Source organism: Coloeus monedula, assembly GCF_965178545.1.
Source record: "Coloeus monedula genome assembly, chromosome: 5".
Classification (NCBI taxonomy): Eukaryota; Metazoa; Chordata; class Aves; order Passeriformes; family Corvidae; genus Coloeus; species Coloeus monedula.
In genome coordinates, this window is record NC_138785.1 from 31477136 (window position 1) to 31492679 (window position 15544).

At 38.9% G+C, this 15544-nt stretch overlaps 1 protein-coding gene across 1 annotated transcript in view; it reads left to right on the plus strand.

Annotated features, from left to right (window-relative positions):
* Positions 1-15544, plus strand: part of COL25A1 (collagen type XXV alpha 1 chain) — a gene marked incomplete at both ends in the record, with an annotated part of 297729 nt that overhangs the window by 271238 nt on the left and 10947 nt on the right. The window contains 9 exons of the mRNA XM_082281981.1: positions 1424-1468; positions 1771-1851; positions 2600-2662; positions 4238-4288; positions 4656-4682; positions 6749-6829; positions 8695-8730; positions 9588-9641; positions 14483-14536. Coding sequence (XP_082138107.1) covers positions 1424-1468; positions 1771-1851; positions 2600-2662; positions 4238-4288; positions 4656-4682; positions 6749-6829; positions 8695-8730; positions 9588-9641; positions 14483-14536 — 492 coding nt within the window. The remainder of the gene's footprint in view (positions 1-1423; positions 1469-1770; positions 1852-2599; positions 2663-4237; positions 4289-4655; positions 4683-6748; positions 6830-8694; positions 8731-9587; positions 9642-14482; positions 14537-15544) is intronic.

Sequence of the window (15544 nt, forward strand, 5' to 3'; positions counted from 1 at the left end):
CTAACTTTGTACCCAGATTCTTGAAATGTAGCTTTCCAGAACAGGTGCTTTGTTTAGTTGCCACACACAGATGCTCAGCTAAGGACCAGCAAAATTAATTAGTACTGAAGGAGTGCAGAAGCATCTTGCTCAGGGGTCGGCACCAAGGTAGCTCCCTAGGACTTTGCAAAGTATCCACACAACCAAATAGTGGCTCCCATGCCTCACTTCTGGCTGAGTGGGAATGAGGTAGGCAAAACTGTGTGCAAGACACCACTGGCCACCGTGTGAGTGCATGTGAATGCAGCTTTTATGTCACGGGGGTACCCACCCAAATAAGTACAGTATTGTCTAATGTCAGTAAAAATTACAACGTACACATGTGGCCAGGAGCCTGGCTGGAAACCCAAGCCTGCTAGTACCACCTGGCTGGTGCTTACACGTAGTACAGAAGGGTTAGTGAGCAGCCCACACAGAGACAATGAATACCATGTGCTGCACTGTTCTGTAAAACTGAAATAATAAATTTGCCTATAAGTAAAAAGTGTTTAAATTAGTGGACTGTCCCTAATTGCTTTTAAACTAGTTGAGATGTTTCTCCTATTTCTTAAATAGTAGATACTGCATCTTCTCCCAGTGTCTCTATGCTCTTGCAAGAGCAAAGAGTTGCATCTTCAATAACAGTACTAGACATTTCAGACTTCATCCAGTATTTCCAGTGATATGAAGAGTATTTTATATGGAAATACATCACAATACACATGTGCATTGTTTTGAGAAATTGTGAGAGAGAAGGTTCATTCTATATGATAATTGATAATAGAGTACACAGTTAAGTGTGCAGAAATTGCTTTTTGCATTATCTACGCAGCATTTCTGCAGCATAGGATATGTTGTGAAATACAGAGAAGCTTGAGTGTGGAAGAGATTGTGTTGCTTTGTATAGGTGAGCCTTCTCCTTCAAAATTTACAATGTAAAGCAGAATTCAACATTGCAGGAGTTTGTTTCCAATATCATCGACTCCACCCATCCAAGTAACTTACTCCCTTAGAGAATGCTACCTAGGAGCTGGTCATAAGACAATGTTGCGAATGTGCACTCCTTCACTGAGTGATTTTTAATAGGGGAAAAAAACATGAGGTCCCTCTCTACCTTACATAAATGGAGAGGCATGATTCCGTATTTATTCTGGTAGCAGGCAAAGTTTCCATTGGATTGGGATCTTTTCACCCCTGGGATTTTGTCGTCTTCTTCGTTTTTTTAAATGCACTTGTCTGGCCTTTATACAACCCAAAGTTATTCAGTAGAGGTATTACATATGTGCTGGACTTTTTGACAGAATATTCTCTGGCTTTATTCTTGTTAATTATGATAATTTCTCTGACTTTTTCCTCTAGTGTCTGGGACAATTGGGATAATCCAGTTCTGTCTTGTCTCTTGCAGGGTGAACCAGGATCCCCAGGAACTCCAGGAGCTGATGGAGAGCAGGTACATTTTGTGTCAACCATGTAGTGGAGAACATGTGAGAAACCATAGGTTGTTGCAAGAGATTATTTCCGTGATCCCAAGTTTTAACTTAGATTTTATAATCTAAAGAATATTATGATAATAATTAATAAAGATCATTATAATGTTGCTGCATAGTCTGTGATCTAATGATGTCTCCATTTTTGCATTTTAATAGCAAAGGTATATGCATGAACATGACTTCTGCTTATTAGGATCAAAGCTAGAATTCTCTTGGTGTCTCTAGTTTTTTGCATGATTTGCTGAGTAAGTCCATATTTTAGGGTCCTAAGGGCTCAAAAGGAGACACAGGTGATCCTGGAATGCCTGGAGAAAAGGGAGGAATTGGGCTGCCTGGCCTACCAGTGAGTATGAAAAACTAATTCATTAGTTTTAACAAAAATACTTTTATTTTTTCTCTCTTCCATTATCAGAAATTTTCAACAGTGCTGATAAATTGCAAATGGGGCAGAAAGCACTGGGGAGAATATTCTGAGATTGTTCTGCAGCTAATCTAGGAGGAGGTGTAAGATTGTCAGAACTTTTCATTCCACTTACAGTAAAAAAAAAATACTGTGTAGGGAAGAAAGAGATTAGCTGGCAGGCTGACCAAAGCTGTACTTCTCTTGTAATATATAGCACAGCTTGGGCAAGGAGAAAGGAGCTATGTTTTGAATGGAAATTTCAGGTGACTTAGATTGAGGAGGGAGATAAAATGCATGAATATTTATGGGATGCATTCTTCCTATTTATATATGTGTGTGTGTATATATATATATATGCATGTGTGTATATATACATACAAATGAAATTTCTCAGTAAAAATAGAAACAATTACAAAATTGTATCCATGGTACAATTAATGGAGTGCCAGTTTAAGGAATTGTCATAAATATCTTGCTACAATTGATAGCTATCAATATAAAAGCATACACTTATATTTGTTAAAAATTATTTACAAAGTAGTGCCAGAATTTTTTAAAGGATTTCCTTTATATGTGTGCTGTGTTATGGTAATGATGGTAACTATTTGCCAATAAGTATTATAATTTCTAGATTGATTGCTAATAAGATTACAGCTGTTTATAAATGCTGTTTTGTATGATTTTATAGGGAGCTAATGGCATGAAAGGCGAAAAAGGAGACATTGGTTTGCCTGGTGCCCAAGGTCCTTCAGTAAGTCTTAGTGTGGCTTTGCAATGAACACAGGAGTTCAGCAGTGGTTCTCCAGCTTCTGATTCTGAGCAATACTTGATATTCATGACTGATCGTTCCTGAGAATGAACAGATTTCTGGTCATAGAGCTAAATACAGTTTAAGAAATTTTAAATACATAATTCCTGTTCTGTTCTGTTGTGTGACTATGAGCAAGTTCTGCTCGCTTCAGTCAAAGCCTTCTGGCTCTGTAATGAATTAAATGGGAAGAAAGAAAAAAACCTAAACAAACCATAATCTCTCTCAAAACCTTATACTCTGGGAATCTCAGATAGTCCAGTGAGAACCAAACTAGACTGACTTCTGATATGTCACCCAGGGTAGTGAGCTAGTTGTGTGAGACCAGACATTCTCCTGATTTTTTTTTCCCAAAGCATTATAAAGGCATTAAAAAACAAAACCAAAAACCAAACAAACCCAAAAAACCCAAACAAAGTCCTACATAGGACCTTTATGGTGTGGGTGACTAACATTATCAGAGCACAGTAAGATGGGAGACCTCAGAGCAGAGGTTAGTGACAGAAGCTGTAGCTCTGAGGAGTCGGAGGCTGCCCTGTGCTGTCGCAGGACACAAGAGGCATCCCTCATCTCCAAGTTTCTTTCTATGAGAAGAGGATTATTTTCTTTCAAATTAATTCACCAATTCATTCATCTGTTCTGCTTATTTTCACTTGAAGGAGGACTTAAAATTTTCAGGAGATTGCACAGATGGTGGAATCTGTCTTATGTTTCAAGGTGCATCTCAGTGATGCTCTTGCCACTACCGACATCTACTATAGCAGTGCATGAGTCTGGAGACCTGATTTAGCATCCCTGCTGCTACTCTGCGGGTTATGGTAGCAACCCAGTGGGATTAAATCCAGGAACAGAGGTGATACTGCACTGGATATATCATAATGAAATTCTGTCTGTGGATTTGTTAGGAACACAGAAAACCACTGCAGCATATATGTGCACTAAATGCTGAGCAACCCGATTACCTCTTTTACTGGCCTCAAAGAATTTTTGGTACAAGTGGGCTAAATTAAATAAAAGGTGAGACAAAGGGCAATTTTGAAAATATGCCAAAGCCTAGCTTGAGTTTAGTATCTTTTCCATTTGTCAGTGTTGAGGAGGAATAAAATAACGTCATCGTCATCGTCTTCTGGCTCTGCAGATTAAGTAGTACAAGAGAGAACTAAAGAGCACATACCATAAAATATTAAAAGTTCAAGCATCCCTGCTCAGTACTGTTTGTTTTACAGAGATTTATTTTGTTTCCCCCATAGTGTCTTAAAGTGTATCATAGACCCTAGGAATAAGAATCTGGAGACAGGCATGCTGCCATATGGCACAGGCAGATCTGCACTTTGGGTACCCTGTCTTTCAAATCAAACTAATTCCCATTCCTAAAGCCCTGTCTAGATGCACTGTCAATGTTCACTGTTGCATTGCTATTTTTGTAAGTGCTTGCCAACAAGGGTCAGCCTGACTTCTGGTATTTTTGTGGGAGTTCTTTGCTCTGCATGATTTAATGCCATTGTTTTTTATCTGTAGATGATAGGACCACCTGGACCACCAGGGCCACATGGTCCTCCAGGCCCTATGGTAAGCTTGGGTGGAACAGAGGGGCTAGAAATGGTCTAAGCCCTCTTGCCACTTTATTGCCTGCTTACTAGAAGTGTTATCAGAATATGTGGTCATTAAAGAGGGGACTTAATTTGGAAAATTTTTTGCATGTCTTAAAAAAAATCATAGGAATTGGAGAAAAAAATTGCACATTCCTGTGATAGTGTTAATATGCTAGTGGTCTGGTTCCTCCTCAGAATCAGGTGTTTGTAGTTGCTTTATTGACAGCTGAATTTCTTTTGAGAGTACAGAAATACAGGGGTAATTTGTATCCCTATAAAGCAAAAACACTCTCCAAAAAATTGTGGTGTATTTTCATACTGAGAAATGTTATTTTTATTTTCAGGGACCTCATGGACTGCCTGGCCCAAAGGTAAATTAATACCTGTCTTGAATAGACATGCTCTTTATGTCTGCAAAGTGTCATGCCTTGCTCTTGAATGCATGCAGCTATGTTTTGTCATGCCTCATTTAATAAAAGTTCATGATATTCTTAAACCTTAAAGCAGATTTTAATATTTGCACCTTAAAAGCTTGCTAAATTTTCTGTGATTGTTTCTGAGTAGTATTTCTCTGCAGCATTGGCTGAGTCCATTTTTTGTACAAATATTTGGGATGTGGCACTAAATTATTTAGCTTCCTGTTTATGGGCAAGCTACCGTTGCACTTGGAATTACTTTGGAATAAAAAAGCGTGTTACAGGCTCAGGAAATGAAGTCAGATAAACTCTTCTTCATTTATGCTCTCTTGTATCTCCTGCTTCTTCCAGTGTTCATGGCCTTTGTTAGGTGCCAGGTATTTTGCTGACCAGTTCCTTCACATGTTATGCTGGTTCACCATCACAAACTGATGTGTGCATTTTCCTCTTTTCCAAACTGGAATTCATGATCAGACAGGTCTGCAATACATTTGAACATTTTCCATGGCATAGTACACAAAGATATGCTTTAGGGGCTCTCTTAGCCCATGAGAACAGCTCAGGAGAGTGGAAGTGAATTTTGGGAGAGTTGGAGTATTTTAATTTGTGCATTAATTCCGTATTCACCAGTAAGATAAACTTCAGAATGACACTGTATTCATTAAGGCCAGTGGTCTTGTCAGACATGATCATTTAAATCACTATGGCTCCCTAATCACACCTTTCTCAAAAAATAAGGAAGAGAGGAGAGGGTGCTTTTGTTTAGTTTTGGGGGTTTATTTTGGGTTTTTAAAGGTACGAGACAGAAAATCACAGGTTTGACCCCTTATGAGACTGTGTTGGCTCAAGAAACCTAAGTCATAAATCATTTTCTGAAATCAAATATGTTCTATTTTAGTACCAGCCCCTCTTTACCTCAGGCTTTTGGCCTGAGACTCAGGCTTTTATGGGATTTCTCAGGTCTGTTTCCAAGACTTCAGCATTTCCAGTGCTACTGCTCTGAAAGTCACATCGAGTCAAGTAGAAGAATGAAGAAATGGCTGCTTAGGGTGCAAAGCAGGCAGATGATGTCTGGAGTTGCTTAAAGGAGCAGACTCGGTTCTACTGAGATTTTTAAAAAAGAATATGAATATAATATACAGTAACATAATACATCAAAGGGAAATCTAGCAATGAGGCCATAGGGAGCAGCCTGGATGAAATACCCACGTATTTCTGTTTCCCAGAAGAGGCAGGTGTGGTCAATACTTGCCTTGACTGAGCAGCCCTCATGCAGATGCAGTTTTTCATTATGAGAGAATGATTTATTGGCAGTTCTGAGCCCAGTATTATCATCTTAGTGATGTTTAATATAATAGCCTGTGCATAATTTAACAATCACAACAAGTGCCATTTCTTACGTGGTTAAAATTTCTCTGTATGAACACAGAATCTATGGACCTCCCAAATAGCTTGGCACTGTGTAACCTGTACTGTTTCTTTCAACTTGTTACTGTTTATGATGTATGCTTAAAGGTTTAAAATATCTTTATGTAAGATTTTGCTGCAAATTCCAGTTTGCTGTAAGGAAAAGTATTGCTTCCTTACCAAATGTACTTCTCAGGAGATCCCACTGTAGAAACCTACTGTTTTGAGGCTTACTTTTATGAACATTTTCTTTCAGTTTGTATTATCTGCATAATGGTGGTTTATGGGATTTGAAGAATTTCCAAAACCCCCTGCAACTCATGCTGAGTTCAAACCACCTAACTATAGTGATAATTATTAGGAAAAGATTAAAAAAATCTGTTACCCATAATTTTCCTGTAGTTTTTTATTCATATGGATTTTAAATCCCCAGCAGACACCTCCCAAATATTTTTTGCCCACTCTTAAATCAGTACGTAAATTGCCAGTAAGCTGAGAAGGTTGAATTTGTTTCAAAGTGGAATTTGCAGCTATTTCTGAGACTGGCTTCTTCTATCCCAGCTTAAACACCCATTATAGCACCAAAAATTTGGCATTTATACTTTTACGTTTAGGGTGAACCAGGGTTAAATGGTCTTAAAGGATTGAAGGGTGAACCAGGTCAAAAGGGTGACAGAGGGCCCCTTGGTCTTCCAGTAAGTAAAAAACCCCAACTATTCAATTTCAGTGCAAATCACAAACCTCTCTTTCTACCCCTGATGAACAACTCTGATTTACTCGACAGCATACACAGAATATACCATGTTGGAGCAGAGCATCAGTCTTGTTTTGTTTTGTCTCTAATCTGTGCTATCGTCCCAAGTAATGTCCTGTAAAATCCAGTGCTGTCAGGGTTGGGTTTTTTTTGTTGCATGTCAGCTGAGAGTGTTCAGTGTCACAAGAATGTCATCACCCCCATTACATTAGTCATGCTGTTATTGAAGTGTTGTATGGTGTTTCCATTAAAAAAGGAGTCTTCCCTTTCCTCCATCTCCTCAGTTATTCTTCCTCTGGTTGCACTTCTGCAGTTCAAAAGGAGAGGTCTAATTGAGGAAAGCTAAAAATTGGGTCAGGGAATTTAGTTGGTTTCTCTTCCCTGAATTCTTATTTTTGCTTTGTTCTTTAGAAAATTTCCATTCTGAGTGTTTGGCATAAATTTTGTCTTAGAAGTGAAGAACCTTAAAATATGGAAACATCACAGTTCTGAAAATTTAGGTTGATGAAATAGAAAATACTTTGTGTTTGAAAGCATGCTGAAAAGGCAGCTGTATTTTTTTCTCAGAAAAAGAGTTCATTTTTTCTTTTTGTTGTTGTTGTATGAGGATTATTTCCAGTGATTATATTGTTAACAGTAAAATGGAGAAAATAGACTTAGTTGACCCAAAGGAACACAAACCTCTCTGATTAATATTTACAAGAACTGTGTTCAGGGCCTCTGGACAAGGTCAGCATCACTGAGAATTTTAATTCAATTTGAGGGGAAAAAAAAGCTCATTTCCACATTGGCAGTTACATCTCTGTAGACAGTCAGCTTTGGAGGCCTGAGCAGATGCCCTGAAAATGGCTACAAGGTAGAAGAGGCTCCAGAACAAAATAGGCTACTAGGTTTTCCAAATTTACAGTGATCTTGTTTTGCTCCTGCTTACTAAATGTCATATTCAGGAGCAAAGTCCAAGTGTTTGACGTTACAGAAAATGGCTCGTTTTATTGAATTGGTTGGAGATTTTAGCTGGGTTTGTTTGGGGTTTGGTTTAGTTTGTTTTTCCAGTAGGGGGCTGCTCCCCAGATTATTCCCTGTGTCCTGACAAGTGTCCCCTCTGTCCCCACATCCCCTCCCGCGCTGCCGCGCTCCGGCTGCTGCTCTGTTATTCCCACAGAATCCACGAGGGGTCCCCCCGTCCCCAAGGATGCTGAGGCTTCTCGCCCGGCGTGCCTGGCTGTCCGCTGCAGCCCTTGACTGTGCCCTGAACGGGGAGTATATCGGGAAAACAGGAAATGTGATTGTCTCCCGGGCTCTTGGAAATGAATGAGGCCATTGTGCTCAGGATCCAGATTCTGTTGGCTGCATAATGCAGTATTCTTGCACTTAAATATTTCCTATCGCAGTTAACACACATTTTTCTTCCTTTGTGTGTAGTATTCAGTATTGTCGCTATTTACAAATTAGAAAGCATGCTTGTAAATTACAAAGTAAATATTTATGTGTTAAGGCTCAAAAACACCCTAACATCTGGTGTTTGTAGCGCTCCTGTAGCCTGACAATATTCTGCTCTAATACACTGTGATGTGAGGGCAGGGGTGGGTTGGTGATGTTACACTGAAGTGAGAACAGAATCAGGCTCTTGGTGTTCTATGTGAATTTTTAACTAACATGCTGTAGTAATGTGATACCCACTCCAGAACCCTGTCACAGCGTGTACTGTACGTTTGAATTGTGTTTATTCATCAGCACCACTTACTAATCTCACGTTCTTGTCATTCGTGTCGTGCCCATCATCCATGCTTCCACCTAACCACACAGGGAGCATCTGGCTTAGACGGAAAGCCAGGAGCCCGGGTGAGTCCCTTGTCTTTCTGTGTCCCCCTTCGTGACTGAGTCCCGTGTGCTTCCCGGGGGCTCTGCCGGCCAAGCTCACTCACTGCACAGAGGAAGGAAGGCCAAATGCTGCAGACATTTTCCATGCTGCATAAGAGGGGGCTTCAAGCAGACTCTCAGGGCAATATGTGTGGGAAAGCGAATGTAATTCTCTGTAGAAGGAACTCTGAACCTTAAAAGGCAGCTCAGTTTTGATTTTTGGTTGGACAACTGCCTTGGTTGGGATGCTGATTTTCCTGAGTAAGGTTAGGGATGTAGATAACAGGAGAACATAGCTGTTCAATGCTAAGATGGAATCAGTGAAGGAGATGCAAATCTGCTGGGGTTCGTCTACAGGCATTGTTACATTACACATCATAAATGTTAAATCTTTTGCTTTCTTTAATGATAAAGAGCTCTATACAGTGAAAGAGTTATATCTTGGAAGTAAGATTGCTATCAATCCCTGCAGTAGGGAAGTCCATCTTACAGGTGGACATTTCAATTTAAAGAATAATGAATTTTAAAAAAAAACGAATAATTAAAAAAAATTTTTTTTTCTGACTCTTCCATCTTCTTCCAATCAGTTTAAGATCTTTGTAAATCTGATTGCTTCCATGAATGCAGTGAACTCCAAATAGAAGAAAGGCAGTCTGCCTTGTAACAGGAGAGTTTATGGGTGGAGTTTTGAAAGCCAAAAAGGTTGCATCACAATTAAATCCAAATTTTCAACCAGTGAAGACTGATTCCATGTTAGTTCTTGTCTACAAGACAGCTATTAGAACTAAAGAGTTGTAAGAACAAGCACTCTCTCTTACCCTCCTTGTTCCTTTTTGTAGGGTGTAGATGGCCCAGTTGGTCCCCATGGCCCTGCAGGTCCCAAAGGAGAGAGGGTAAGTATATCTTCTGGGTGCTTCTCTCTACGAAGTGACTGCCACAAGGGAACAATGTCATGTGGGGACTCGTACTCTGCCTAGATGTCACTAAACAGAACAGTATCTCACCTATAGAGGAGCAGCCCACAACTGTGTGTCCGTTCTAGTTACACACACATTTATCTGTTTAAGGTTGGCACTGTAACTCACTAACTTCAGGGGAGCTGGTATTTTGAAATGACTAATCACTAAGAAATTGACAGGACTTCCTAGTTCACAGTATCACACACAGCATGATTTTCATTGTTTTCATTATTTTGTGTAAATTGAGAGAACAAACTGGTACAAAAGAAGATAATGTGATGTGATTATGTAAGAATGCAATGGCAAAAAAAAGAAGAGTATTTCTCTCCTCTATGCACTTAAATGTTTTTATCCAGGAAGAATATCTCCAGCTGTTGTAAAATTTAAACTTTTCTTCCTGTTTTTTTTTTTAAGCTTAGAAGATAGGAGCCCTTCTATTTAATTTGAAATTCTCACAGAATATTTTCTCCAGTGGAAATAGGATAGGAACTCTAATCTTTAACTATGAGCCTGTCACCTCTAATGATACAACCATCAACTTATGGAAAAAAACAGAAGATGATACCTTAGCCTAACTAAAACCTCCAAGGAGCTGCCAGTCCAGAACTTTGTCTCTTTGACTTCCTCACTTTAACAAAAGAGCTGTGCTAAAGCAACTTCAGACTAGCTGTACTAAGGACACAACCACATGGCAGAGGTCTGGTTAGCTTCTTCTGAGAAAAGTAAGATTCATTTTTACAGAGCTGTGTATTGAGGGATAACTACAAGACATGCAGCATAGCCCAAAACAGACTGTACAGTAGACTGCAATTACCACTCAGGCTAATTAAGTGCCTGAAGGACTTGTGTATTTTTTCTGTTTTTCTAGGGGATTACAGATTCAGTTCTTTTTTTCCTTCAGTTAGGACATAATATATCTTCTGTCAACTCTGTGAAAAGATAGTTGATCATCATCCTCTTATCTTAAGCAAATAATTTAGGTGAGATACACATGTAGAAGTATATAAAAATACTGTACATTTTATTCTTGCATTATGAGCTTTCATGTCGAAGGATATGTGTATGTACTACCAGCTGAAATGTTTTTGACAATGAAATAGAATATAAACTATTCTTCTCGTCTGTGGAAAAGAGCTACTAATATTTTTTACTTGTGGGAGTATGCAAGGTCATGAGAAGTCATGCAGCTGGATCTGGAATAAGCCCTACTGTGACTGTTGAAAAGCAGTAGCTGCAAAAGGGATAGGAACTGCTGCGATGTAAATCAGTAGTTGCAGGGGTGTAGAAGGAGAACTTTGCAAAAATAGAGACCAAGGTGTGCAGAAAATTCCTACACACCCACCATTTTCTGTGGAACTAAATGAATGGAAGGAAGTTGATAAGACAGGCTTTTTGCCAAGCAGGCAACTAACAAGATTATTGCTGTAATTGTTCATTTAATTATTCAGTACCATTTGGGAGGAGAAGTTTGATTGTAGCATAGTTATGTAACAGGTGCTCAGTGTTGATATATGTCTCATTATTTAAATAACAAATAATGTCTTTTTAATGCAGTTTTACAACTTGCATTTGCAACTGTTGAACTTTTTATGTGAAACAGGAGGGAAACATTTTTGTTTGCAGATTTCAGACTTTACTTTTTAGTTAAAAGCAGTGCATAGGGCCAGTGCTCACTGTCACTGGATAGGACCACATTTTGTCTGTATTGAGAAGAAAAACCCTGGGCCAGTATTAATCTAGAAGGGCATTAGGGCTATTTTACAGAACAGTCATGGATTTGTTGTTGCACAGGCTGCATTTGAGGTGATGCTGAATTACTACTCCGAGGTAGCACAGGCTGTTGTGCAAATTAGGGTGGGTTGTTTGGTTTTCAATTTAACTATTTAATTAAAATAGAAAACGTCAGATCATCTTTATACAAAATCTATTTAGATAGTGGCAAGGTAGACTAAGAAAATCATGCATGACATTAAACTTTTTATACTTTTTTTAGTAGAAATTGAAATGGTAATTAATAATGTGAATTCATGTAATTATTAGGCCAGTATCTCATAGTCGTTATTAAATTCTTCAGCTGTCAGAACACCGTTTTGCCAGGTGCTTAGAGAGATTTTACTGAGACCATCTTTATTAAATGAAGAAGTAAATCATAATAGGCCTCTGAATCTGACTGTGTACCTGTTAATCTCACTTATATACTGTCTTGAGAGAAAGTAGAGAACACTGGAGAACAGATAGACATCTTCAGCTACTGCTGATGAAAGGGAACATGTAAGCCTGAAGGGTGATGACAGGCATAACGTGTATCCAACTTCTTGACCAGCTAAAGGAATCTGAGAGCTGGCAATATACATTTTCCTTTTTTATTATTTTCTTTTCTTTTGATGACAAGGACCTGGTTTTGAGCTTGATTTTGGCTTTCAGATGTGTAGCTTGTGTAACGTTGTCATCACTACACACATTTAGTACAAGTAGGGAAAGTGCATTCTCTTTAATTTGGTTAAAATGTTTCTCAGCACGGCAGTGGTATGAAATCTCCCTAACTATCCTAGTGGAGACAGCAATTATTCAGCTTTATTCACGCAAATGGTAACTCATATTCATCCATGATTCAGGAGACTGAAGTGAAATAGGAGGCAGAAACATAGATTATGGTTTCTATTCTTTGGACACTGATGGATTGTCTCACAAAAAAATATTAAAAACCTTCCTAAGGTTTGCCAATATCTGCCACGCTGAAGGAGATTGTGATGGTTGAGGGCAGTATGCTTATGACAGTCCATCAATCTCATATAATCCATGAACATTCAGGACCTCATCTGATATTCCAAACATGTTTCAGCATGTGCTTTGTATTGGAGGCAAAAAGTTCTGAGATACAGTTCTCCAAATATATTCTTACATAACAGATGAGATTATTTCCTAGACTGATACATTCAGTATCTTTATGTCTACCATATGTTTAGCAATGTTATAAGCCTATCTTGAGGGGACTTTGTACAGTCATCTTGCTGTTGAAGATTAAAAAAAAAAATGCTTAACTAGTCTTGACATATTTCGAGTACTGATCAAAGAGTTTTGTAGCTCTTACCTACATAGGTCAGCACATTAGTTTCTTCTTAGCAGAAAGCTCTAAAGCTACAAGGGATTTATTGTTTTGAAAATCAGCTGTTACTTCCCAATACTCCTATTGGAGGGCATCCAGCCTAAATGCTGCTCAGAAATTAGCAGGGGAGTAACAAAATCCAGAGAGACCTGACATTGCACAACTCATTACCACTAGACTAAAGCAAGTGTCCACCTTAGTAAAAATATGAAGTATTTAAAACAGATCAAATGTCAGTTATTCTGACAAACTCCTTATTGCTGGGATTATTCAACCACAGGTTAAGGTTCAGTTTGTTCTGGTGCCTTATTTTTTGTGTAATTTGGTCAATGAAATTTAGACATAGCAGTCCATTTTCAGAGCTGTGCCAAGTACTTGGCTGTGCCGATGATCACCACTATTAATTAGGTACACATCTACATCTCTGTCTTGTGCTTTTAATTATAGAGTCATTCATTAATTAATAATAAGTGGTAAATAACCCAGAGGATGTTGTACAGAGAATTATCTCAAGAGTGCAAGTGCAGCAAACACTAGGATGAAACTCAGCACTTGTGCACACCAGGAGCCTTGCACGCAGCCTTGTGTTAGGGTGTGTTCAGGAAAGGGGGTGAAGAAGGGATCCAAGTCACCCTGCCTAACAAATCCAGAGTAGGAGCTTTGAAAACTAGAGGTGGTCAGGTTTTTTTTCTTTTATTTCATCAACACTTGGAGCAGTTTAGTTCTCTCCCGAGAGAATGGCTTTTCTGATGGATTCAATTCAGAAGAAGGAACACCACAGTCTGAAACAAGACTGCTTTCCACGCCTTCTTCCCAGCCCTGGCTCCCTGTCAAGCTCACAGGGACCTGTGCTCGCAGTTACATGGGCTAGTCCTGGCTGGCTTGGGAAGCTTAACTTCATATCAGTCTTGATAAAGAACAATTAGAGAGCAAAAGTGATTTGAAATTTGTTGCCTTGAAATTCCATTCCATTTGGAAAAGTTTACCCTGTATTAAGTTTGAAAAAGGCTTTTGGAAGCACCCTTCTGGAAATTGGTCATTTTTCCATGGATTTTGGTGCAGAATGAGATCAGACTTCTGGAGTTATCTCTGTACTTATTTGTCTTGCATATTGTTACAGTTGTTTTGATTTTGATAAACCAGGGTATATTTACATCACTTATCTAGAATCCAATAGAGGATTTAGCAACACAGCACAGTGCACAGGATAATCTTCACAATGTCACTGTTAAAAGCATTGCCTACTTAAATACAAGCTTTGACTGACACATCATTTTTGCATGTCGCTGTGTTGTATCTCAGCTGCTGTGTTGGAGCTTGATGCTGTATATCCTCAGTTTTCATTACAACATTGGATTTTTACTGAGAGCAGCATTAAGCTGTTAAAAGCTGTTAAACTTGACACTGGCGCAAGTTCAGTTGAAAAATATTTTCAGTTACTGAGGTATTTAAAAATGAATGTGATATCATATGCCTAGAAAGTCATTTTGCCTAGAAAGTAATACACACCTTTTCTTTCCCCCTTAAGCATTTAATAAAAATAAATGAGCTTGGATATTTTTCACTCAAAATACTTAGGAATGCATAAACTTTAACCTAAAGCACTTGGTAGAGATAATTTCTAAGATAACCAATGTTTTTGTTTGCTTGTTCTGTAATCTTTTCTTAGGGTGAGAAGGGAACTGTAGGTGACCCTGGACCCAGAGGACCATACGGCTTGCCTGTAAGTTCCACAGAATTTGTGCGCACGGCACTTTTCATCCCTCCCTGATTAAACCTTGTGTGCTTTATGGCTGATTTTCACCTAGCAATAGAGTAAGCTGGAAAAGGCAAAGATAGATAATAAACCCTGACAGTGCAAGGTCTATGGTCTGTATCACGCTGCTAGGTTCCTACCCATGCACATAACAAAACAGACCTGACATGAGCCAGCAAGAGAGAGGAAATGCAGAATGCAGGTGCTCCTGATTCAGCAGCCTTTGGCCATCAGCTGCTTGACCGTGTGAGAGTGCCAGGAGTTCAGGCTGAACTGTGGAAAGCTGTGAATTTTTTAATGTCAATAAGGGGCTTGGATTTCCATCCTGCAAGGTTTCTTTGCCATTATGTTTTTGCTTTGTTTGTCACTTCAGAGATGTGTTTTGTTTTCATTTCTGTGCCGTCTGCTCAGAAGCAATGTGAGAACTCCATTGTTGCTCATTTGTTGTTGGAAATTATGCACTTCACATCAATAATTTTAATTATGTTATCCATTCCTAAAATATGAGGTAGGACTTCCTTTGGCCTTACGAGGATATCCCCAATAAAATCAGTTGACTTTCACTGTTTACACTGCTGATGACTGGGTCAGGTGTGTACATATACACATGTCTGTTCTGTACTTTGACGCAAGGAAAGCCATGTAAATGTGCTTGGCCGGGCACAACCAGCCTTTTCAGGAGACTTTCAGTGTTTCCATCCCCTCTCCAGTCTTATCTGTTTGATTAATTAATTTAACCTGGAATACAGACCTGTGGTTTAATTGGATCCATTTAACTGAATCAGGAGTCAGTGGCTGGAGATGGTTTTTCAGGCTCTATGGAGTGTTAAATTAGCTTGCTACGCATTTTTATCTGAGAGTCACTTTAGTGAGTTAAATTGAAAGCAAAACAAAAAAAAAATCCAGTATCTGTTTCCCATTCCTGTGAACTAAAAATAAAACTGTATAGGTTTTTCTGTATTTTTAGCTTTCTCC